This window comes from Eublepharis macularius, chromosome 10 (assembly GCF_028583425.1).
Source record: "Eublepharis macularius isolate TG4126 chromosome 10, MPM_Emac_v1.0, whole genome shotgun sequence".
NCBI lineage: Eukaryota > Metazoa > Chordata > Lepidosauria > Squamata > Eublepharidae > Eublepharis > Eublepharis macularius.
Genome location: NC_072799.1, coordinates 71,088,348 through 71,106,736, shown reverse-complemented (window position 1 = coordinate 71,106,736; position 18,389 = coordinate 71,088,348). Strand labels below are relative to the sequence as shown.

The following is an 18,389-nucleotide window of genomic DNA, read 5'->3' as shown; positions in this document are numbered from 1 at the left end:
TGCTTTCTTAAGCAGCATGGAGATTCAGGAGGTATAATAAAATCAGGAATAGACATAAAATGCTTTAAGGACCCAAAGATGTACTTTTTAGAGCAGACCAGTGGGTGTAGAGAGCGCGTACTCTGCAAAGGTTCTTGGGAAGTAAATTTACAAACCGAAGGAGTGCATGTTCTTTGGTTATGAGGTGATCCACTTTACCTTAGTAGTAGGAGCTGGTCCAAAATTCTTCAGTGATGGTAGCTACAGACTGAGGGAATCAGCCAAGCTATTGCTCTCAGGAAGAAAAATACAGATGTCACATTCCATTTTTGTTTTAAGTAATAGCACCAAGAATCTGAGCAGCAGGTATGGGTGAAATAAGGCCGGGGCTACAGTCAATATGTTCTACTACACGGATGTCATACACACACCCATTTGTAGTTGGGAAGATTATCAGTGTAGATGAGTCAGATCAGTTGTGGGAAACCGCAGCGCATAAGGACATTGGACATGTGTTACTTTTTTTTTCCAGTTAGTACTGATCTGAGGTAAAGTTCAATTGCAGATAAGCCTTTAAGAGCTTGGTGAAAGAACTGGAATCCACTATAAAGTTCTTCAGCAGAAGATAAATTGACGTTAATGGCAGTGGCACAAGATTGCTACAGTGAAGCCAAAATACAATCTGATTTATAGTGTTCACTGAAAAATAAATCTATCACAGTGCAGTATGATATATGTACAGCATTGTACAATGAGTCAGATATGAAATTGAGGTTGGTATTATAATTTTGATCTGGCCCATGTGGTTTTTTGAGTTGTAATTCAATTTGTGCCCATCTCTAAATATGACTGAGAGGCTGAAGAGGGACTGCAATCCAAATCAGTCCCCGTTTTGTGGTGAGCATTTGAAAGCATCCTCTATGATTGTAAAACTGGACATGGATTCTGGGTATGGAGTCTATTTGATTTCTTTATTTAAAACATCTCTGTGCTGTCTTTCTATTCAATTCCAGGCCCCCAAGGCAGTGATTATTAAAACTTTTCAGACACTAGAAATCATTTTAAAATACATGCACAATATTTAAGACAATTAAATAAAACATAATATAATCACACAAAAACATAGAAATGCACAAATAGGAAGGAGGGCAGTCCCCCCTCTGCCTCTCTGAAGACAGAGGTCCTGTATATAGGTCATGGGATGTTGGAGGGGGGGATCCAGCTTCCAGCCTTCGATGGCGCACCACTTGTGCCCGTTTCGTAGGTCAGAAGTCTTGGTGTGATGCTGGACTCCTTTTTATCAAGGGAGAACCAGGTCGCGGCAGTTGCCTGCTTTTTTCCCTCTTCGGCAGGCCAGGCAGCTTGCTCCCTATCTCTCGACCCGTGACCTGGAAACAGTGATCCATGCAGTGATCCATCTCCAGATTGGATTACTGTAACTTGCTCTATGCAGGGCTTCCCTTGAGTCTGACCCGGAAATTACAGTGGGTCCAGAACACTGCTGCCCGTGTCTTGATGGGTGTGCCTTTCAGGACACATGTAACTCCAGTTCTGCAGCAGCTACACTGGCTTCCCATGGAGTTCCGGATCAGGTTTAAGTTTTTGGTATTAACCTATAAAGCCCTAAATGGACTGGGACCAACTTACCTGAGGGACTGTCTCTTCCCATTTACTCCCTGGAGGGTGCTGAGATCAGCCAGTAAGCACCTACTGGTGGTCCCTGGCCCCAGGGAGGCTCAGTTGGCCTCAACCAGGGCCAGGGCCTTTTCGGTCTTGGCCCCAACCTGGTGGAACTCTCTCTCTGAGGACACCCTGGCCTGCCAAGATCTTGTCTCCTTCGAGTGGGCCTGTAAGATGGAGATGTTCTGCCAGGTGTATGGTTGAGGCCATCAGGGTTTCCACCAAAAAAGCCTCTCTCCCAGTCTCATCTATATCTGTAGGGGGTATTGACCATCTACCATATATGAGCGATCACGCATGGTTAAGCTGCACCTCCACCTCCATCAGATGTTATATGGTTTTTATACGGTGAGCAGGTGTTTTATTAGAAAGCTGTATTAATTTATTGTGATTTTATCTTGTATATTTTATCTTCTGTTGTAACCTGCCCTGAGCCCGCTTGCGGGGAGGGCGGGATATAAATATAAATATAACAACAACAACAATAAAAAGAGTTATTGAGGGAACAGCAGTTTCCCAGTTCCCAGGGAAGAAGAAAGGGAGAAAGGGAGAGATATTTAACCAGAAAATAAGCAAGTTACAGAATAACAAAGTGAAAAAAACAGTAACAGTATAAGACAGTGAGACTGAACTATTCAATGAAAAAAACATGTAGCAATTTACTTGCAGCAATTCAATAAAAACCATTCACTTTTGTACAGTCATAGTGTTCAGTTGTATAACTTTAAGCAAATACCCAATTAAAGTTACTTTTGATTGAAATCGTGTTCTTACCACACAGCTAGTTCAGAAAAACCAATCAGGAGAAAAGAGAGAGGTGTAGGGGTTGCTTATAAAGAGACCAAAAGATGTTATGGAATGTGTGAAGAAGACCTTTCTGGATAAGAAGGGAAGGTGTCACTAGTAGGGAAGTGCACCAAAAATAAAAATTGTTGGTATCACTGATATCTGGGGTCGATTCCCTAATCTGATTTGGTAGGATTAGAGAATCACAAATTATTTGGACATTATTCCCAATGGGGAAAACTATCCGAGGGGTGTGTGCATTTTTCAAGCAAACCCCACCTGGGCCGTTTCCACACTGCTTACCTTCCCTCGGAACGACCTGAAACATCGCGCAAAAAATGCAGAAGATCGCGTTTTCTTGCACGAGATTTGCACGACGTTGCACAAACCTTGCGCGAGAAAACACAATCTTCCATGTTTTTGTGCGATGTTTTGGGTCGTTCTGAGGGAAGATAAGCTGTGTGGAAATGGCCCTGATTGTCCACTAAAGCCTCTCCATCCAAGTTTCAGGAATATTGGACCCCGGTTCCAATTCTATGGGCCTCAGAACGTGGTGCCCCCAGCCACTCGCAATTGTTTCCTATGCGTGAAACTTTTCCAAGGTTTTCCAGGCAAAGAGAAACCTGAAACAAAGGCAACTCCTGGCCAAAAGCCAGCCCCAATACAAGTCCCACTTCCAGTGCAAGCTGAACCAAGAAAGCCCAACAGAACCAAACTACAGCAAGGGATCCAATGTCAAACTAGAGAACTCTGGAGAATCCTGAACCAGAGAATCCCAAACTGAAGCCGGGGGGAGAGGTTGACACTCACCAGAGCTGCGGAATTTAAAAGGTAACCAGTGGTAGCTTGAAGGGCTCTTTTGGAGCTCAGGTGGGGGTGTAGAGGAGCGCTCTGCCTCCTGTCTCCTGCTGGCCTTCACTTCCCTCCACTACCGTCTCTGTTGCTGTTATTTCACCCCTGCTGTGGCTGTCTGCTTTCCCCTGCAAGATGAGGACTGTGTGGCCCTTGCCTCACATAGAAAAGCAGGCAGCAGAGGTGGAGCAGCAGCGAGTGAGAGGGCAGCAGTGTGATGTGGTGGCAAGATCTGTGCCATGGCAGGACAGTAGGGCAAGACAGGCAGGAGGCAGCAGGCAGAGAGGCTGGGAGAGAAACCAGCCAGGAGCCTGGGGTGCTGTTAGGGCATGGGCTGAAGGAGATGGTCTTGCCTTCCTTTCCCCATGCCTGAAAAAAAAGCACAGAGAAGTAGTTTTCGGGATTAAATCTGGTCCATTAGAGTTGAGCTTCCCAGATCCAGTCCAGAATTCTCCGATGTAATCCAGCATAGCCAAATTATGCCTCATAAACCCAGCTATTTAGCTGGGTCACAAATCCCAGATTGCACACCCATAGTCACGAGCCAGGAGGAGATGCTATAGGGAAAGACAGGCTTGGCTACAGGCCATGAGCAGGGAAGGGTAAAACTAAGTGATGAAACTGGAAGGGAGGGATGGGATTGGTTGTAGATTATTGAGTTCCTTTGGTGTCATGTGTGACTCATACCTGCTGATAGTGGTCAAGAGATGGGTAGATGGCCATTCCAGAGGGCCAGATTAGAGTTACAGATAAGTACATCATGAGAGAGATTGTAACATGGTGATTATTTTAATGCCAATATTAATTTGCATTGAGAATTGTGATGATTTTATTTTATAACCTTTTAAAATCTTTGCTTTTGGACCTTCAATTCAGCTCCTCCTTACATTGCCTTACACTTATACCTCAAGAGGGCTCTGGTCACAACCAACAATCTTTTTATTTCTACTTCCACAAAGCTGAAGGTATTCTCTATGTTACCTAGGCTTTTACTATGAGAACACCTTCCCTTTTTTGTTTTCATGACCTTTATATTGTTGCCTCACTGACTCTTCAAAAAAGAGTCAGTGTAGTAATTACATGCTGCCATGTAATTACTACACAACACTGGCTTTTGTGGCGGCAGAGAGGGGTCTTACAGTTGAACAGTCTTGTGGTATTAAGTCTTCTGGTGGTTGCTTTTGGGCCTGATCCCAGTGAGTCCTCCCTCAAAGGCCAAAACTAACTCAAGGAATCCCTCCTGTCCTTGGTTCTGAGGTGAGGTCTCTGGAGGCAAGGGTTGACAGAGCTAACACAGTAGCACAGCAGCCTTGGAACCATCAATATGATGGCTGGGGCTTCTTGGCTGCTTCTGTTTTAACAGAGATGATAAACTTGTACCTCTAAGCCCAACCCTTTCTGAAGGCAGTTTTTCCTATACTTTCCCTGTATGCCCACACTCCCTTTCGCCTATCAGGGAATGGTGCTGGCTCTTCCCAGAGTTCTCAGTTTCATTGCTGTAAGATTCAGCAGTCATTTAGGAATGTGCAGAGGGTCTGTTTTAGTCAACACAGTGTAACTTTATTCAACAAAAACAAAGAAAAGAACACAAGGCCTAGCACAGGCCTTCCCTAGCAGTCCTTCAGCCAGCTTACACACACATGAGTAAAACCTGGTGGAACTTACCCCAGATTCTAGTACCCAGGGACTGACATAAAACATGATAAAGACTCCACAGCATTAAAATTAGGGATCCTGGGTCCCAGAGGGGTGGAGGATTTCCTGCTCCCACCCTTGGCCTCTTGGCACCACTCAATTGGCTGGTGGGGTGAGGTAGGAGGTGTGGGGACTGGCATCCTGGGCACACTCCTGGGGCAGCGCAACTATGTCACTCCTATGATGTTCTGAATAGCAGGATTTGGACCCTGCTTCTTGTGCTATTAATTACATTTGGGACTCAAATACTCTAAACTTTCGTCTTCCTTATGGGATTTCCAAAGGTATTTCAAATAGAAGTGTAACTTCTTGTTAAGTTTTTGTACCTTCCCGGAGCTTCATTTTTGTATGTAGCACTTCCACCTGTGGAATGAAGACACCGTGGGCTCTAACTTATGCCCCCCCCCCCCATTCATAAAGTTTCTCAACTTTAATGTGTCCAATGCCCTGACTAGGATTCCCGACCAGGGGTTGGCTTTCAGTCCTAATGTCTCAAAATGCTATTTATTGTATTAATCATTCAGGCTTCCAGAGCAACCTGGCAGCATCCTCACACAACCCTTCCTTTTGTGGTTGGTAGAGTATATCACACTCTGTCTTGAGTGTACATTCAGTGCCCTTTGCCTAGTGCAGCTCTTTCCATCAGAGTGTTGTTTTTTCTTGCCACATTTGTACTTTGGCAAAGATACTTGTAGAGAGCTCCCTGCATCTTTATAAGGACCTCTGGGTGAATGTCAGTGATATGCTAAGATATGTTGGGAAGGCAGTCCTCTAAGGTCTCTTACTTGGAGATCTGCACACCTGCTTCAGTGAGCTTGCTGCTCTCCCAAAGCGGGACTGCACAGAAACCATGAAGATGAAACAGGGTTGCACTTACCTGTAAATGTTGTTCATCAAATGATCTTCTGTGCCGGCAAACATCCCTCCCTCCTGCCCCACTGTGAACTCTCTGGAACCTTAGTTTCTGTGGGTCTCCAGTGGCGGCATGGAGACATCGGAGAGAATAACATCCCTCCTTCTGGTCATGTGATGGTTTTGGTGGGAAAGCACAATGGCGACTAGAATGCTCCCAATCTTCTAGAAAGATCTGGAAATCTTTTCTACGGCTGGCCTGCACTTGTGCAGTCCTAATGTGTGCCCATACAGAAGACCACTTGATGAACATTGGTTACAGGTAAGTGCAACCCTATTTTCCCTAGCAACAGCTACTAAAGGCATCTAGTTAAAGCTACAGGTGTTCCTTTTATCATTTTGGATTTTTTTTTACCTCCAATGTATTTTTTTATATTTCAGATTTTTCTACTAACCTGGGGCATTTTTCAGGTCTTTAGGAAGATCTGTCTTGTCTGTTTATGGCTCCAGTCTCTGGATTTAAGTATCCTCAGACAAGGGTGACTTGGATCTTAGTACATAAGATGTTTGCATTGTGGCTGACTAATCTACCTTACATGCAGACATTGCCAAATGTTCATATCTTGTGCGTTTGTTAGTTGTGGGAGTAGGATGTCTCATTTAAATTGCAATAAAACTTAATGTACTGCAAACACATAAAAGCTAATCACAACACAATTTTCTGTGCATTTTCATAACCATTAATGCCCCATAAGTGAGAGTTCTCAGTTTAATGAAATATATGCAGTGCAATTAGTTGTTGACTATATTGATTAATTTATTTCCACTCTTGGTGTGCTTTGGGCATATTATATACAAAACAAAAGCTAAAAATAGGTACATTAGGATACATTTGCAGACACAGCTTCCTTCTGTTTTACTAACGATTCCAGCTTCAAAATGTATGTCTTTTTGAAAATAGATTGGTTTTCATATCAGGAAAAAATATACAGTGGCTGGAAGCCAGAAAGCTCCCCTCAGAATGCATCAAGGTGCATGTATTTCCAGCAAGATAGTTGCAGCAGGGCTTTTTTTCTGGGAGAAGAGGTGGTGGAACTCAGTGGGTTGCCCTCAGAGAAAATGGTCACATGGCTGGTGGCCCCTCCCCCTGATCTCCAGACAGAGGGGAGTTGAGATTGCCCTCCACGCCACTTGGTGGCACGGAGGGCAATCTCAACTCCCCTCTGTCTGGAGATCAGGGGGCGGGGCCACCAGCCATGTGACCATTTTCAAGAGGTTCTGGAACTCCGTTCCCCCGCGTTCCTGCTGAAAAAAAGCCCTGGTTGCAGGTTTTTTTTTTTTAACTGGAAAAGAAAGCACAGCCACCTTTCATCAGTTTTCAGATGAAAACTCAAAATCAGAAAACTATTTGATCATGTCATTCCCACACACCTTGTTCATTTCTTAAGGTAATAGCAGGAATGTATTGATGTTTTTGTTTTTTTAAAAAAAGACTCTACGATATAAGGGTACACATTGTTTCAGCAGAAAAGTTATGATCATTCACATTTAGGATTCAATTGCTGTTTTTTTTTAAAGCAGAGCTGTAATTTAATGAGAATTACATTACATTGCTATGTCTCCCCCAATTCCATGAGTGACAGGAAATTGCAGAGGCAACACTATTGGATTTAAATATTGTTGGATGAGAGCTCTGAGATTCATGATGTCTTTGTAATAGTTGCCTTGTTTACAGATAAACAAGCAGAGCATTTTGGAAGCGAACAGATGTTGTGTCAGCAGGCAGTGAATTCTGAGAGAGAGCGCTCCCTCCTCCAGTTGTTTCATCTCTGGTCAACTCCACAAACTCTGCTTGATTTTGTCCAAATGCAAGTTGCAAACCCACTGTTTCTTACATGTTTATACTGAACTCATGGCTACTTTGTGTATAACGTTAGTATAGCCTGTGCTATCTATACATAGCAGCATTGCATGAACAGCAGCACAGTTTAAACAAAACAATGAGTGCATGCAAGATCACATGAGTAAGTTCTGGCCAGTATAACTTCTTTCTTTTTGGGTTCTATGGGGCTAATACAGGAACAGAACTTGCAAGACAAATTGATTTAAAACAAAATTTTAAAACACAGAGCCATGCAACAAAACTGATGTAGCTAATGCATAAATATAGCAATGAACTTTGCAGAGAGTTCAGTCCCACTTCTCAAGTGCACCAAGCTGCAGGATTCTTCTCTTTCAGAAGGATTCAGTTTCTGCAAATTGGATAACACAAGGTCAAACTAGATGTGCAGATTTTTAAAGAATTGGGTCCATGTTCCACAGACACAACTCAAATTCCGTACAGACACACAGTCACACGGAGGAGAGTATTTTCCTGTGTTTACTATTCCATGTGCACAGCATACTCCATGTGGAGCAGCAAAAAGAGAGCACCTCCCTCACTACTTTGGAAAACGGCTTGAGGGGGGAGGCAGGAGCCCTTCCTCCTCATGCAGTGGTGTTCTGAGGCTTATTTTGGCTCTCCTTTATTTTCTAACAGCCAATCTGCACAGCTTCTGGGGAACCGAGACACAATCCTTAAAAACTTGCACATGTAGTTTGACTCACAGTAACTAGACTGCAATCTGCAGCTTCAAAAATATAGTCCTGTAATCCTACTATATAAAAGGCTAACCGTATTCAAGACAACACACTTCCTATCCTGATATGCCTCCAGAGGGTGCTGTTATGGAGGGAAGCCCAGATGAGGCAGCCAGACCTCCAGAGAGCGTGCCACAGCAGGAAGCCCAGGCCAAAATCAGGCACAGAGCAGGTGGAAATGCCTGCCCCCTGCCTTCACACAGCTGGGATCAGGAGTGGAGCAGGTGGTAATGCCTGCTCCCTGTCTTCACCCAGCTCAGATCAGGAGCAGAGAGGGGGCAATGCCTGCCCCCCCACCTTTACCCAGCTGGGATGAGGAGCAAAGAAGGTGGCAATATCCACCCCCCGCATTCACCCAGCTGGGATCAGAAGTGGAACAGGTGGCAATGCCTGCACGCTGCCTTCAGAACAGGTGGAAATGCCCTTCCCCTCTTTGCCCAGCTCAAAGCAGAAGCAAAGCAGGTGGCAATGCCCTCTCCTCCCTTCACCTGGCTGAAATTAGGAGTGGAGCAGGTGGCAATGCCCACCCCATGCCTTCACCCAGCTGGGTTCAGGAGCAGAGCAGGAGGCAATGCCCACACTCAACTTCACCCAGCAGGGATCAGGAGTGGGGCAGGTAGCAATGCCCACCTCCCTTCACCTGGCCAGGATCAGGCGATGAGAAGGTGACAATGCCTGCCCTCTTCACCCAGCTGGGATCAGAAGTGGAACATGAGGCCATGCTCGACCCCCTTCACCAGGCTTGGATCAGGCACAGAGCATGAGGCAATGTTCCCCCCATTCAACCTGCCAGAATCAGGCACGGAGCAGGTGGCAATGCCTCTCCCATTTCACCCAGCCGGAATCAGGCACAGAGTAGCAGGCAATGCCTGGCCCTTCACTCAGTCAGGAACAGGAGTGGAGCAGGTGGCAATGCCCCCCCCCCTTTACTCAGCCAGGATCATTTGCAGAGCAGGTGGCAATGCCTGCTCCCCCTTCATTCGGCCAGGATCAGGTGCAGAGGAGGTGGCCATGCCCACCTCACTGCATTCATCAGGCTGGGGTCAGTGACAGAGGAGGAGAGAATGCCCGCCTGCCCGCCCTCCCCTTTCTAGAGACCGTTGTATTTTTTCCCACAATGGGCTTTGTTGCTAGTAACAACATAATTACTACAATAATACCAGTTAAACTAAATTTATCTCCCCCTTTACTAATTAACTTTCTCACACAAATTTTGCAGTCGCCTTATACAAGGCGATAAAAGCCCAGAAAATCATTCCAAGCCACCTAGCAACCAGCCCTTTCTCTGTTGCTAAGCTCCATACTTTGATTCCACCCCTTCTGGGGTAAACCAACTAGTTCTTGGGGGTTACACCAGCATACTGCTTAAACCCAACTCAAACCCCACTCCTGTGAATAAGTTGCATATTCAACATTTACATTTTTTGTCAAGTCTCTCAGCACTCTTAATGATCTAGCCAACCCCCCCCCCCAAATATTAAAGTGTAAGTAATATTGTTAAACAATCAATTGACAACATCTTCATGCTAAGGGACAGAGATGAATTCTATTTAGGAAGGGCAAAAGAAGCTGTGTTTTAGAAGACATATGATGTTTCCATAGATACACAGTATTTATGGCCAATTCATCAGTTCCTCACACTGAATGATTATAGCCATAAGCAATGAAATGGGTCTGTTTCTAGGTATGCATGTCAGAAACCTGATTCATTTTGTTTTAAGAAGAGCAAATATTTTCTCTGTTTTCATAATGTTATTGTGCTGGATATGAGGTGAGGAAGTAAAACAAGTAATCAGACCAATTACAATAAACTATATAGCTTAGTGCCATTTAGATTTGAATAGATCAAAATGCATATCTTTATAACTTGCTGAAAAGCCTTCCTCTCAGTAAATTTTTTCCACCCTCTCCACAGACTAGGATTGCCAGTTCCCCTTACTTGGTGGAGGGAGGGACCTAGTACTCACCTGAGGCGACATGATGATGTCAATTCTGGGGTGAATGGTGATGTCACACTACCCCAGGAGCAACCCCAAGAGTCCTGTTCCCCTGCCTTCCCCCCCACACCGGCCAGGACCTGGGATCCCTACCACAAACATCTGAAATGACTTCCTAGATATATGGTTTTAGCCACTAAATGTCAGTGGATCACTAATGTGCAAATTACACATTTAGTCTAATTATGGAACAGTCTACCAAAGAAAATGTAAATGCCTAGATTCTTCCTTTTCAATCTCCACGAAGCCCATGCATGACTGAATTTTATTGATATAAGTGGATAGTGTAAAAGAATAACGCTCTGATCACAAGAAAACCTCATACCGCCAATCACATTAACATTTTTAAAATTAAAATACATAATTTCATGTCTGTCAGTACTTTATGTTCTACAGTTCTTTCATTAAGTCTATACAGAGAAAGATTTAACATGTATAGCACCTCTGAGATACACTCACTTGCGTATATAAACTCAGATGACACTAGTTAGTATTAAATTAGCTGATGTCTATGTGGATAATGAAAGCTGCACAATAAGACCACCTCGTAGGCTGCTCTGTCAGGATAAAAAATGAGGCAGTGGTGGCGGGGGGGGGGGAGGCCTAGTGCAGCAGTGCAGCCAGACAAGAAGATTCACACCCTCCCGGGAAAGAGAAGAGGGAAATTCATGACAGACATGTTGCCCCTGCAGAGCCTTTGGGCCCCAGGCAAGTGCCCTTTGCCTCACTCCGCTGCCTCAAGCAATGACCAAAGCGCTGGCTTGTTCTGTGCCTACATCAGGAAGGGACGCAGCGCTTCAGGGCTGCCTCAAAATGCCCCCCTGCACAAGACAGGCCACTGTTGCTGGGCCTCAGGTGGGGGCAGGAGCAGAGTGGCCCCCTTCCCCGTCCCCATCTCCAGTGAGGTTGGCACCCATCAAATAATGGCCGTTTTCACACGTCTTACCGGCTGTGCAAAATCAAGCGAAACTCCCAGAACGATAGCATCTTCCTGGTGTGATTTCCTGTCATGACTCCGGTTTGTGGTGCGATTCGGAGTCGTGATGGGAAATTGCACCAGGAAAACGCCATTGTCCCAGGAGTTTTGCGTGATTTTGCATGGTGGTAAGACGTGTAAAAACGGCCAGTATCAAAATATCTAGTCCACTCTCTCTTCTAAAGACTTACTGGTTCCAAGTGAATTAGACAAAGGGATCTGATTTTACAGGTCCTTGAATAAGTTGCCCCCAGACATCCTCTTTGCATAGTAAAGTGCGAAAATGGCTGCCTTTTTCCCAGAGCAGTTGTGTTTTTTTAAAGCCAAACTTAATAGCTGTGAATAAAAGTAGTCCTTCCAGAGTGTCAGCTTAGTGAGGCAGCCCACTTACCCCACCAATTAGGTTGCTGAGAAATAGAAGCGTTTTTAACTGATGCGAGCTGATGTTGCTTTGAAATTGGTTTATTGGGAGCCTTCCTGCCCGAACCCAAGCAATGAAAATGTGATGTTATTCAAAATCAATAATATATTAAAAAATGGAAAATAGGTAACCCTGGCGGCAACTAGAAAAGCCGACAAACCAAGAAAAATGAGCCGCAATAAAAAAATTAACTCATCAGAAACGCAGAATAGGAAAGGCAGAAGAACAAATCAAATCTTAAACTGCAAGTAACCCCAAACAACAAAAATAATATCTCTCTCAGACTCCCTACTCCATTAACCAAATATTGCCCCCCTTATTCCTGAGGAGAAAAGTTCACATGAAAGGCTAGCTAGTAGTAATATAAATTAATTGGTCCAGTATGTTGCAAAGCTTGGGCTAGCTAGCATAATCCAAGGGAGGCATCTCTTCCAAGATGCAAGAAGCAATGCCTACAGCACACATGTGCCACCAAATGGCCAATGTATAGGGAGGGCTGCAGTTTAAAATTTCCCTCCCCTCCAAGAAAGACTGCATGATTGGCCAAGGCAACTCTCCTGATTGGTTGCAGGGCTAAGATTGGCTGGAAGAAATGCTGTTTCCTGGGAAATGGAGGTAAACATAAAAAAAAAAAAACCTAGGCAGGTAGGTTCCATTAATTCAGGATATTGAGAGATCTGGGAGTTGTTCAGGGAAGCCTTTGATTGCCTCAGATATAATCTACATGAACTAATGCTAGGTAAGTTGATTGACTTTTAGGGTTGGCATATCTGACACACACCTACTTAGATGTATCATGGAAATAAAATATCGTAGGGAAAGTTCCTAGAGAATGTGAGCTAAGAATCCCAAGTCCCCTCTTCTCTCTGGGAGGATAAGGGGGCAGGGGATCACTCCCACTCTCTGCCCCTCACCAACACTCACCTGGTTGGTGGGAAGGAAGGTGGGGGAATAGGCCTCCCAAGTATGCTCCCTGGGTGGTGTGACAATGTCACTCCCAGAAGTGACATTATTGCACCACCCCGGGAGCTCTCCCAGCCCCTGCATGATGATGTCACTTCCCATAAATGACATCATCATGCTGCCTTTGGAGCACCTCCAGCACTTGCATGATGATGTCACTTCACAGGAGTGACATCATTGCGCTGCCCCAAAGACATCAGAACAGGTGAGTGCCAGGTTCCCCTCCTTTCCCTGGGAGGATAAGGGGACCTTGACAACCCTAATGTGAGCTGAAACATATTTTCATAATTTTGGAACATATTGAAAAAGGCAATTCAGTGATTCGTCTTAATGTAATCATAATATGGACCTGAACCCAGGATATGAATTCTGCCAATAAATGTGATATGTAATAAATCTATCAAAATTCTCTCCTATTTATTTTTTAAGGATATGAGACAACCTTAAAGTTCAGATTTTATTTCTCACACATTTTCATAACGGTGACAGATGTTTGAAAATAAGCAAACACCAACTGTTAAGAAACAACCCATTCCATTTATCAGAATGCCCCTTAACAACTGAGACCGAGGATAAGAGAAAGTGCCTCGTTTTTGACTTGGAGTCTTCAGTCCAACTGATTTGATTTTGATGTGTGTGTTTCTGATTTGTTTTAGGCATTTAATTAGCAGGACTAAATTGAGCTCAGATCATTAGAGAGCACTGAAATCACATTTCCGAGAATTAACCTACAACCCAGGGAGAGTTTGGCAGCCCTGAGCCCAGTCCAGATGTATTCATCATTTAACTGCTTTCAGGGAGACAGAGACAGAAAATCCTCAGGGAGACACCAAAGTAGTAAAGAGGCAAGATTTAATTTTTTTGCTACAATACTCTTTTGGAGAACAGAAAGAAAGAAATGGTCTTCGTCCATATATTCACTGTGCTGTAGTTTATACATTGAAAGGAACATTCCAACTGTTAATGTATAGTTGATTTATTTCCTCTGAAGTAATTCTGGAATGCAAGCTGGCATGTGCAGTATAAAAACCCAAGTTATATTAGTCGGACATATGAATTCGATAAAATTTAAAAGCATGGAGTCATCTTGCCAATAACAAAATGCATACTTAAACTCATTGATTTCAATGGGATTAAGTGTTCTTTGCTGTGTTTTGAATTGTGGCCATCATGTCTATATGACGTGCTCTTTTTCTAGCATACTGCTGGGAGTAAGGCAGATTCCATTTGGCTTGAGATTGGTTTAGGCATGATTTCGATTATGTTCCTGCAACTGGTTGATGCTGAACACAAGTGACTGTAGTTGATGGACCACTGTTCTTACCAGTATGTTGCTTTCAGTGTGGTTTTGATGTTCATTCCGAATGATGGACTTCAAGTTACAGAAATGCAAAAACCCCTGGGCTTGCTAACCATATCACTGGACAGACTATAGTTGCAATAAATTAGGAAACCTTGGCTGTACTACACTTTTGGAGATATATGTGTGTGTGTTTTAAAAAGGTGAAGCATGTGAACACTCTGAAACAAATGACCAGAATGACATCAAACCCCAGATCTGATGATGAAACTGCAATCTCGCAATAAAACTGCATTTTCCCCAAATCAAAGTAATGGAATTCGAGAGAAAAAATGATACCTGTTTTTTTTCATTTAAATGCTGGGATAATGGGATAAAACAGGGTAAAATAAATGAATGAAATGGGGAAACTAGCAAAGAAAACAGATGGAGTGAATGCATGTGAAATGAACAGAAACAAAAAATGGCATCTTTGTACATCTTTAGTCCATTACAGCTGGATTATGTCCTTCTGCTAACAGCTCTAGGAAGGTTGAAACAACGTAAATCCCACCTCATCACATTAGTCTGAATTTAGGGCTCTGGGATCAATTCCAGGACCTCACAAATACTACTGCAAATCTTACCTGAGGAAAAGATGTGAGAGCTACAGTAAGAAGCTGGACGTGTGTAAGAGACATGTAAGCAAGATAACAACAACAACCACATTCAATTTATATACTGCCCTTCAGGCACTGTCGGCGCCAGGGTCTTTGGCGCCTGCGGCACCCCGGCAGTGGCTTGTGGCTGCTGTGCCCAGCTGGGGGCGTGTGGTGATGGCGGAGGCAGCAGCACGGGGCTGGCTGGCTGCAGCAGCTGAGGGCCAGCCACACCAGCTCCGCGGCACGTGCCTCCACCCCCGACACCCCCTCCGGCACCTCTCCAGGGCCCTCGCGCCTGAGGCCACCGCCTACCTGGCCTCTATGGGTGTGCCGGCCCTGCCTTCAGGACAACTTAACGCTCACTCAGAGCAGTTTACAAAGCGTGTTATTATTATCCTCACGACAATCTCCCTGTGAGGTGGGTAGGGCTGAGAAAGTTCTGAAAGAGCTGTGACTGACCCAAGGTTACCCAGCTGGCTTCAAGTGGAGGAGTGGGGAATCAAACCTGGTTCTCCAGATTAGAGTCCTGCTGCTCTTAACCACTACACCAAACTGGCTGGGAATGGGATGGACAGGGAGTAGACATCAAGAATTCAGGATGTAGTAGTAACTGCTCTGTTTCATAGAAGGAAAAGTAGTGGACTAACATATTTATACTGAGGGACTAATGAAAGGCTGGTGGCTACTAAGCAATCCTGTGCAAGTATATTTCATTTAACTGAACCTAAGGCAGATATTTCTCTCTGTGTGAGAGAGTGACTTCAAGGCAAAGTTTTCACATGAGTAGACCCAGTGCCATAAATTGAGTTCTCAGCATTGCAACAAATGTTTTAAATAGCAGGAACCATCCAGTGAGATCTGGAAAAACATTGTCATTGCTAATTTTTGTCTATTTATATATCTGTAAAGGTGCAATAGAAGACTGCTAGAAATCCTCCTTTGAATGGACTACCTTTTACTCAAGAGCATTACAGAATGAATAAGCCTTATTTTCATGCCCTGTCATTTTTATTTACTTACTTGCTGTATTTATAGGTCATCTTTCTGACTGAGACTCAAGGCTGATTAAATGGTGTAAAACAATGTCATCATGAGAAATCAAAGAACAACGCAATAGGACTAGATTACAAAAATTAGAAACCGTGCCCAAACCAAAAAGGCTCAGCAGAAAATGGAATTACAAAAGTAGGAAACAATGGAGTGATAGCAGGGCTGGATTTGGGGGGGGGGGTAGCCTGTCCCCAGCGCTGCCAAAGAGGGGGCGCTGGGTGCGGCTGCCAGCCGCCCAGGAGGCTGAGTGCAGGGTTTGGAGAGCCCCGCCGATGGGGTGGCTGGCTTGCCGTGCATGCAGGACCTCCCAGCCCTGCACTCCCAGCCCACCAGCACAGCAAGCCAGCTGCCCCAGCGCACTCCCTCGCCACTGCCACCGCTGCCAGCTCTGTGGCTCATCGGGCGCTGGGGCAGCCGGCTTGCCGCGCAGGCAGCACAGGGCAGCGGGGCACGCAAACCATGCGGAGGGCCTCCTAGCCCTGCGCTCAGCTGGCCATGTGGCAAGCCGGCCGCCCCAGCACCTGGTGAGCCATGGAGCTGGCGGTGGCAAGGGCGTGCGCTGGGGCAGCTGGCTTGCCACGTGGGTGGCTGAGCACAGGGCTGGGAGGTCTTGCGCGTGTGGCAAGCCAGCCGGCTGCCCCAGTGCATGTCCGCGCCGCTGCCAGTTCCACGGCTCACCAGGCACTGGGGCGGCCGGCTTGCCATGCGGGCGGGCATGCCTCCTGCCCCTGCGTGATGACGTCACAAAAGTGACATTATCACACAGCTCTGGGAGCGCGTGCGCATTATGCGTGCGCGCAGAGCACCCAGACAAGGTGCTCCAGCACAGAGTGATAGCCATACACTGTACTTCCTTTCTGCTCCCACTAAAAGACAGCCAATAAGAAAGAAGCTTCATGTACATTCTGCACCACTATCATTAAGTAGTGCATGTTTTATTCCTCTGTAGACCAATGATAGCAACTAGATTGTTACTGGTAGAAAGGCGTATGTACTGCAGTTACCTACAAGGCATAAAGTGAACCCTCTTCTTCCCCATTGGCAGTAATGGCTGTCCATATTTTGCATGTCTACAGAAAACAGCAAGAGACTCGTGTCCAATTTACTTTGCCTGTTTTTCTCTCATTGCCCTGCAATGAACAAGATAAAACTGGCTCATGTTCAATATTTAATACTTCTATGTAAATCAGAAGAATCAAATAATAGTAATTCGTATAGAATTGGAACAAAATGCACATTTTATATATCATGGGTTTTCTTCAGGCTCAGAATCTTGCTCACACTTAAGACGGACCCTGCAGACTCATGTTTTAAAAAGTGCATATGTAGTGCTTGTGACTACAAAAAATGTGAATTTGTGTTGGGACAGTGGAAAAATTAAAATGTGTTAACGTGTTCTTCTTTTCTGCATTTGCGCAGGGTGCTTTGAGTGTTGCATCAAGTGCTTGGGGGGCATTCCCTACGCCTCACTGATCGCCACCATCCTGCTGTACGCTGGAGTCGCCCTCTTCTGCGGCTGTGGTCATGAAGCACTCTCGGGAACTGTCAACATCCTTCAAACCTATTTTGATATGGCAAGAGCTGCTGGGGACACTATTGATGTTTTTACCATGTAAGTCCCAACTTAACCTCTTGAAAATTTGCTTTTACCTTGCTACGAAAGAAGCTGAAAATATCCCTTCTCTCTCCCAATTCATCACGACAGAGTGAATATAAAAGACTATTTGAAATTCTTCTGAACCCATTAGATGACCGTTCAATATATATTTATATCAATATCAATATTTCTAGTAATTCCCAAATAACTTTGCACTTACATAGAAAGCTACTAGCTGCAGTTAGTAAACAGGACCTCCATATCCAGAGGCAGTAAACCTCAGAAAGCCAGTGGTAAGAGGCAATGTCAGGGAAGGCCTTGTCTCTGAGACCTGTTTGTTGTTCCTCTAGGGCAACTGGTTGGCCAGAGAGCTGCCAATTAGGGGTGGGCACCAAGAAAGTTTCCATATCCGTTTCGGCTCCATTCCATTACTAGTTTGTTCCGGGTCAGCTGGTGCTGAACTGATCCAGTTATTTTTTTCCGTTCCGGTTCATTGAATGCACATTGGCCGCATACGCACGAATACACACTGTTCTTTTCAAGGGGTGGACGTGGGGAAACAAGGCTCTGGGGCAGCTGTTTTCGCACTTAACCAAAATCAGCAATAGCCCTCCTCTTAGTCTAACCATTGATCCATTAAGTTTTTCCTCAAACGCAAGAGCACAAACACACACAACTGACCTGTAGAAGGCAAGTGTTGGCAGGTGGAGAAGTGGGGCATTCGCAAGTAGGAGGGCGCTCCAACTAGTGCAGTGCAGCAACGTTAAAGACTAGCCTGCTACATGTTTCCTTTTTCTATATTGCCAACAACTTCTTATCTTTGCATTCTGTTGTTGCCTGTTGCTGCAGTTTCCTTGTGCTTTGTAGGGGCAAATCTAAATCCCTCCTTTTGATGCTCAGTGTTCTGCTCTGCTACACAACAGGGCATTCTCGTTGCCAGTCTTCTCCATTGCCCAAGTG

General features: G+C 44.9%; 1 protein-coding gene across 1 annotated transcript in view; it reads left to right on the top strand.

Moving 5' to 3' along the window:
* GPM6A (glycoprotein M6A) overlaps positions 1-18,389 on the top strand; it is a 292,094-nt gene that overhangs the window by 221,786 nt on the left and 51,919 nt on the right. Inside the window, exon 2 of the mRNA XM_054989939.1 lies at positions 17,252-17,444. Within this exon, the coding sequence (XP_054845914.1) occupies positions 17,252-17,444 (193 nt within the window). The remainder of the gene's footprint in view (positions 1-17,251; positions 17,445-18,389) is intronic.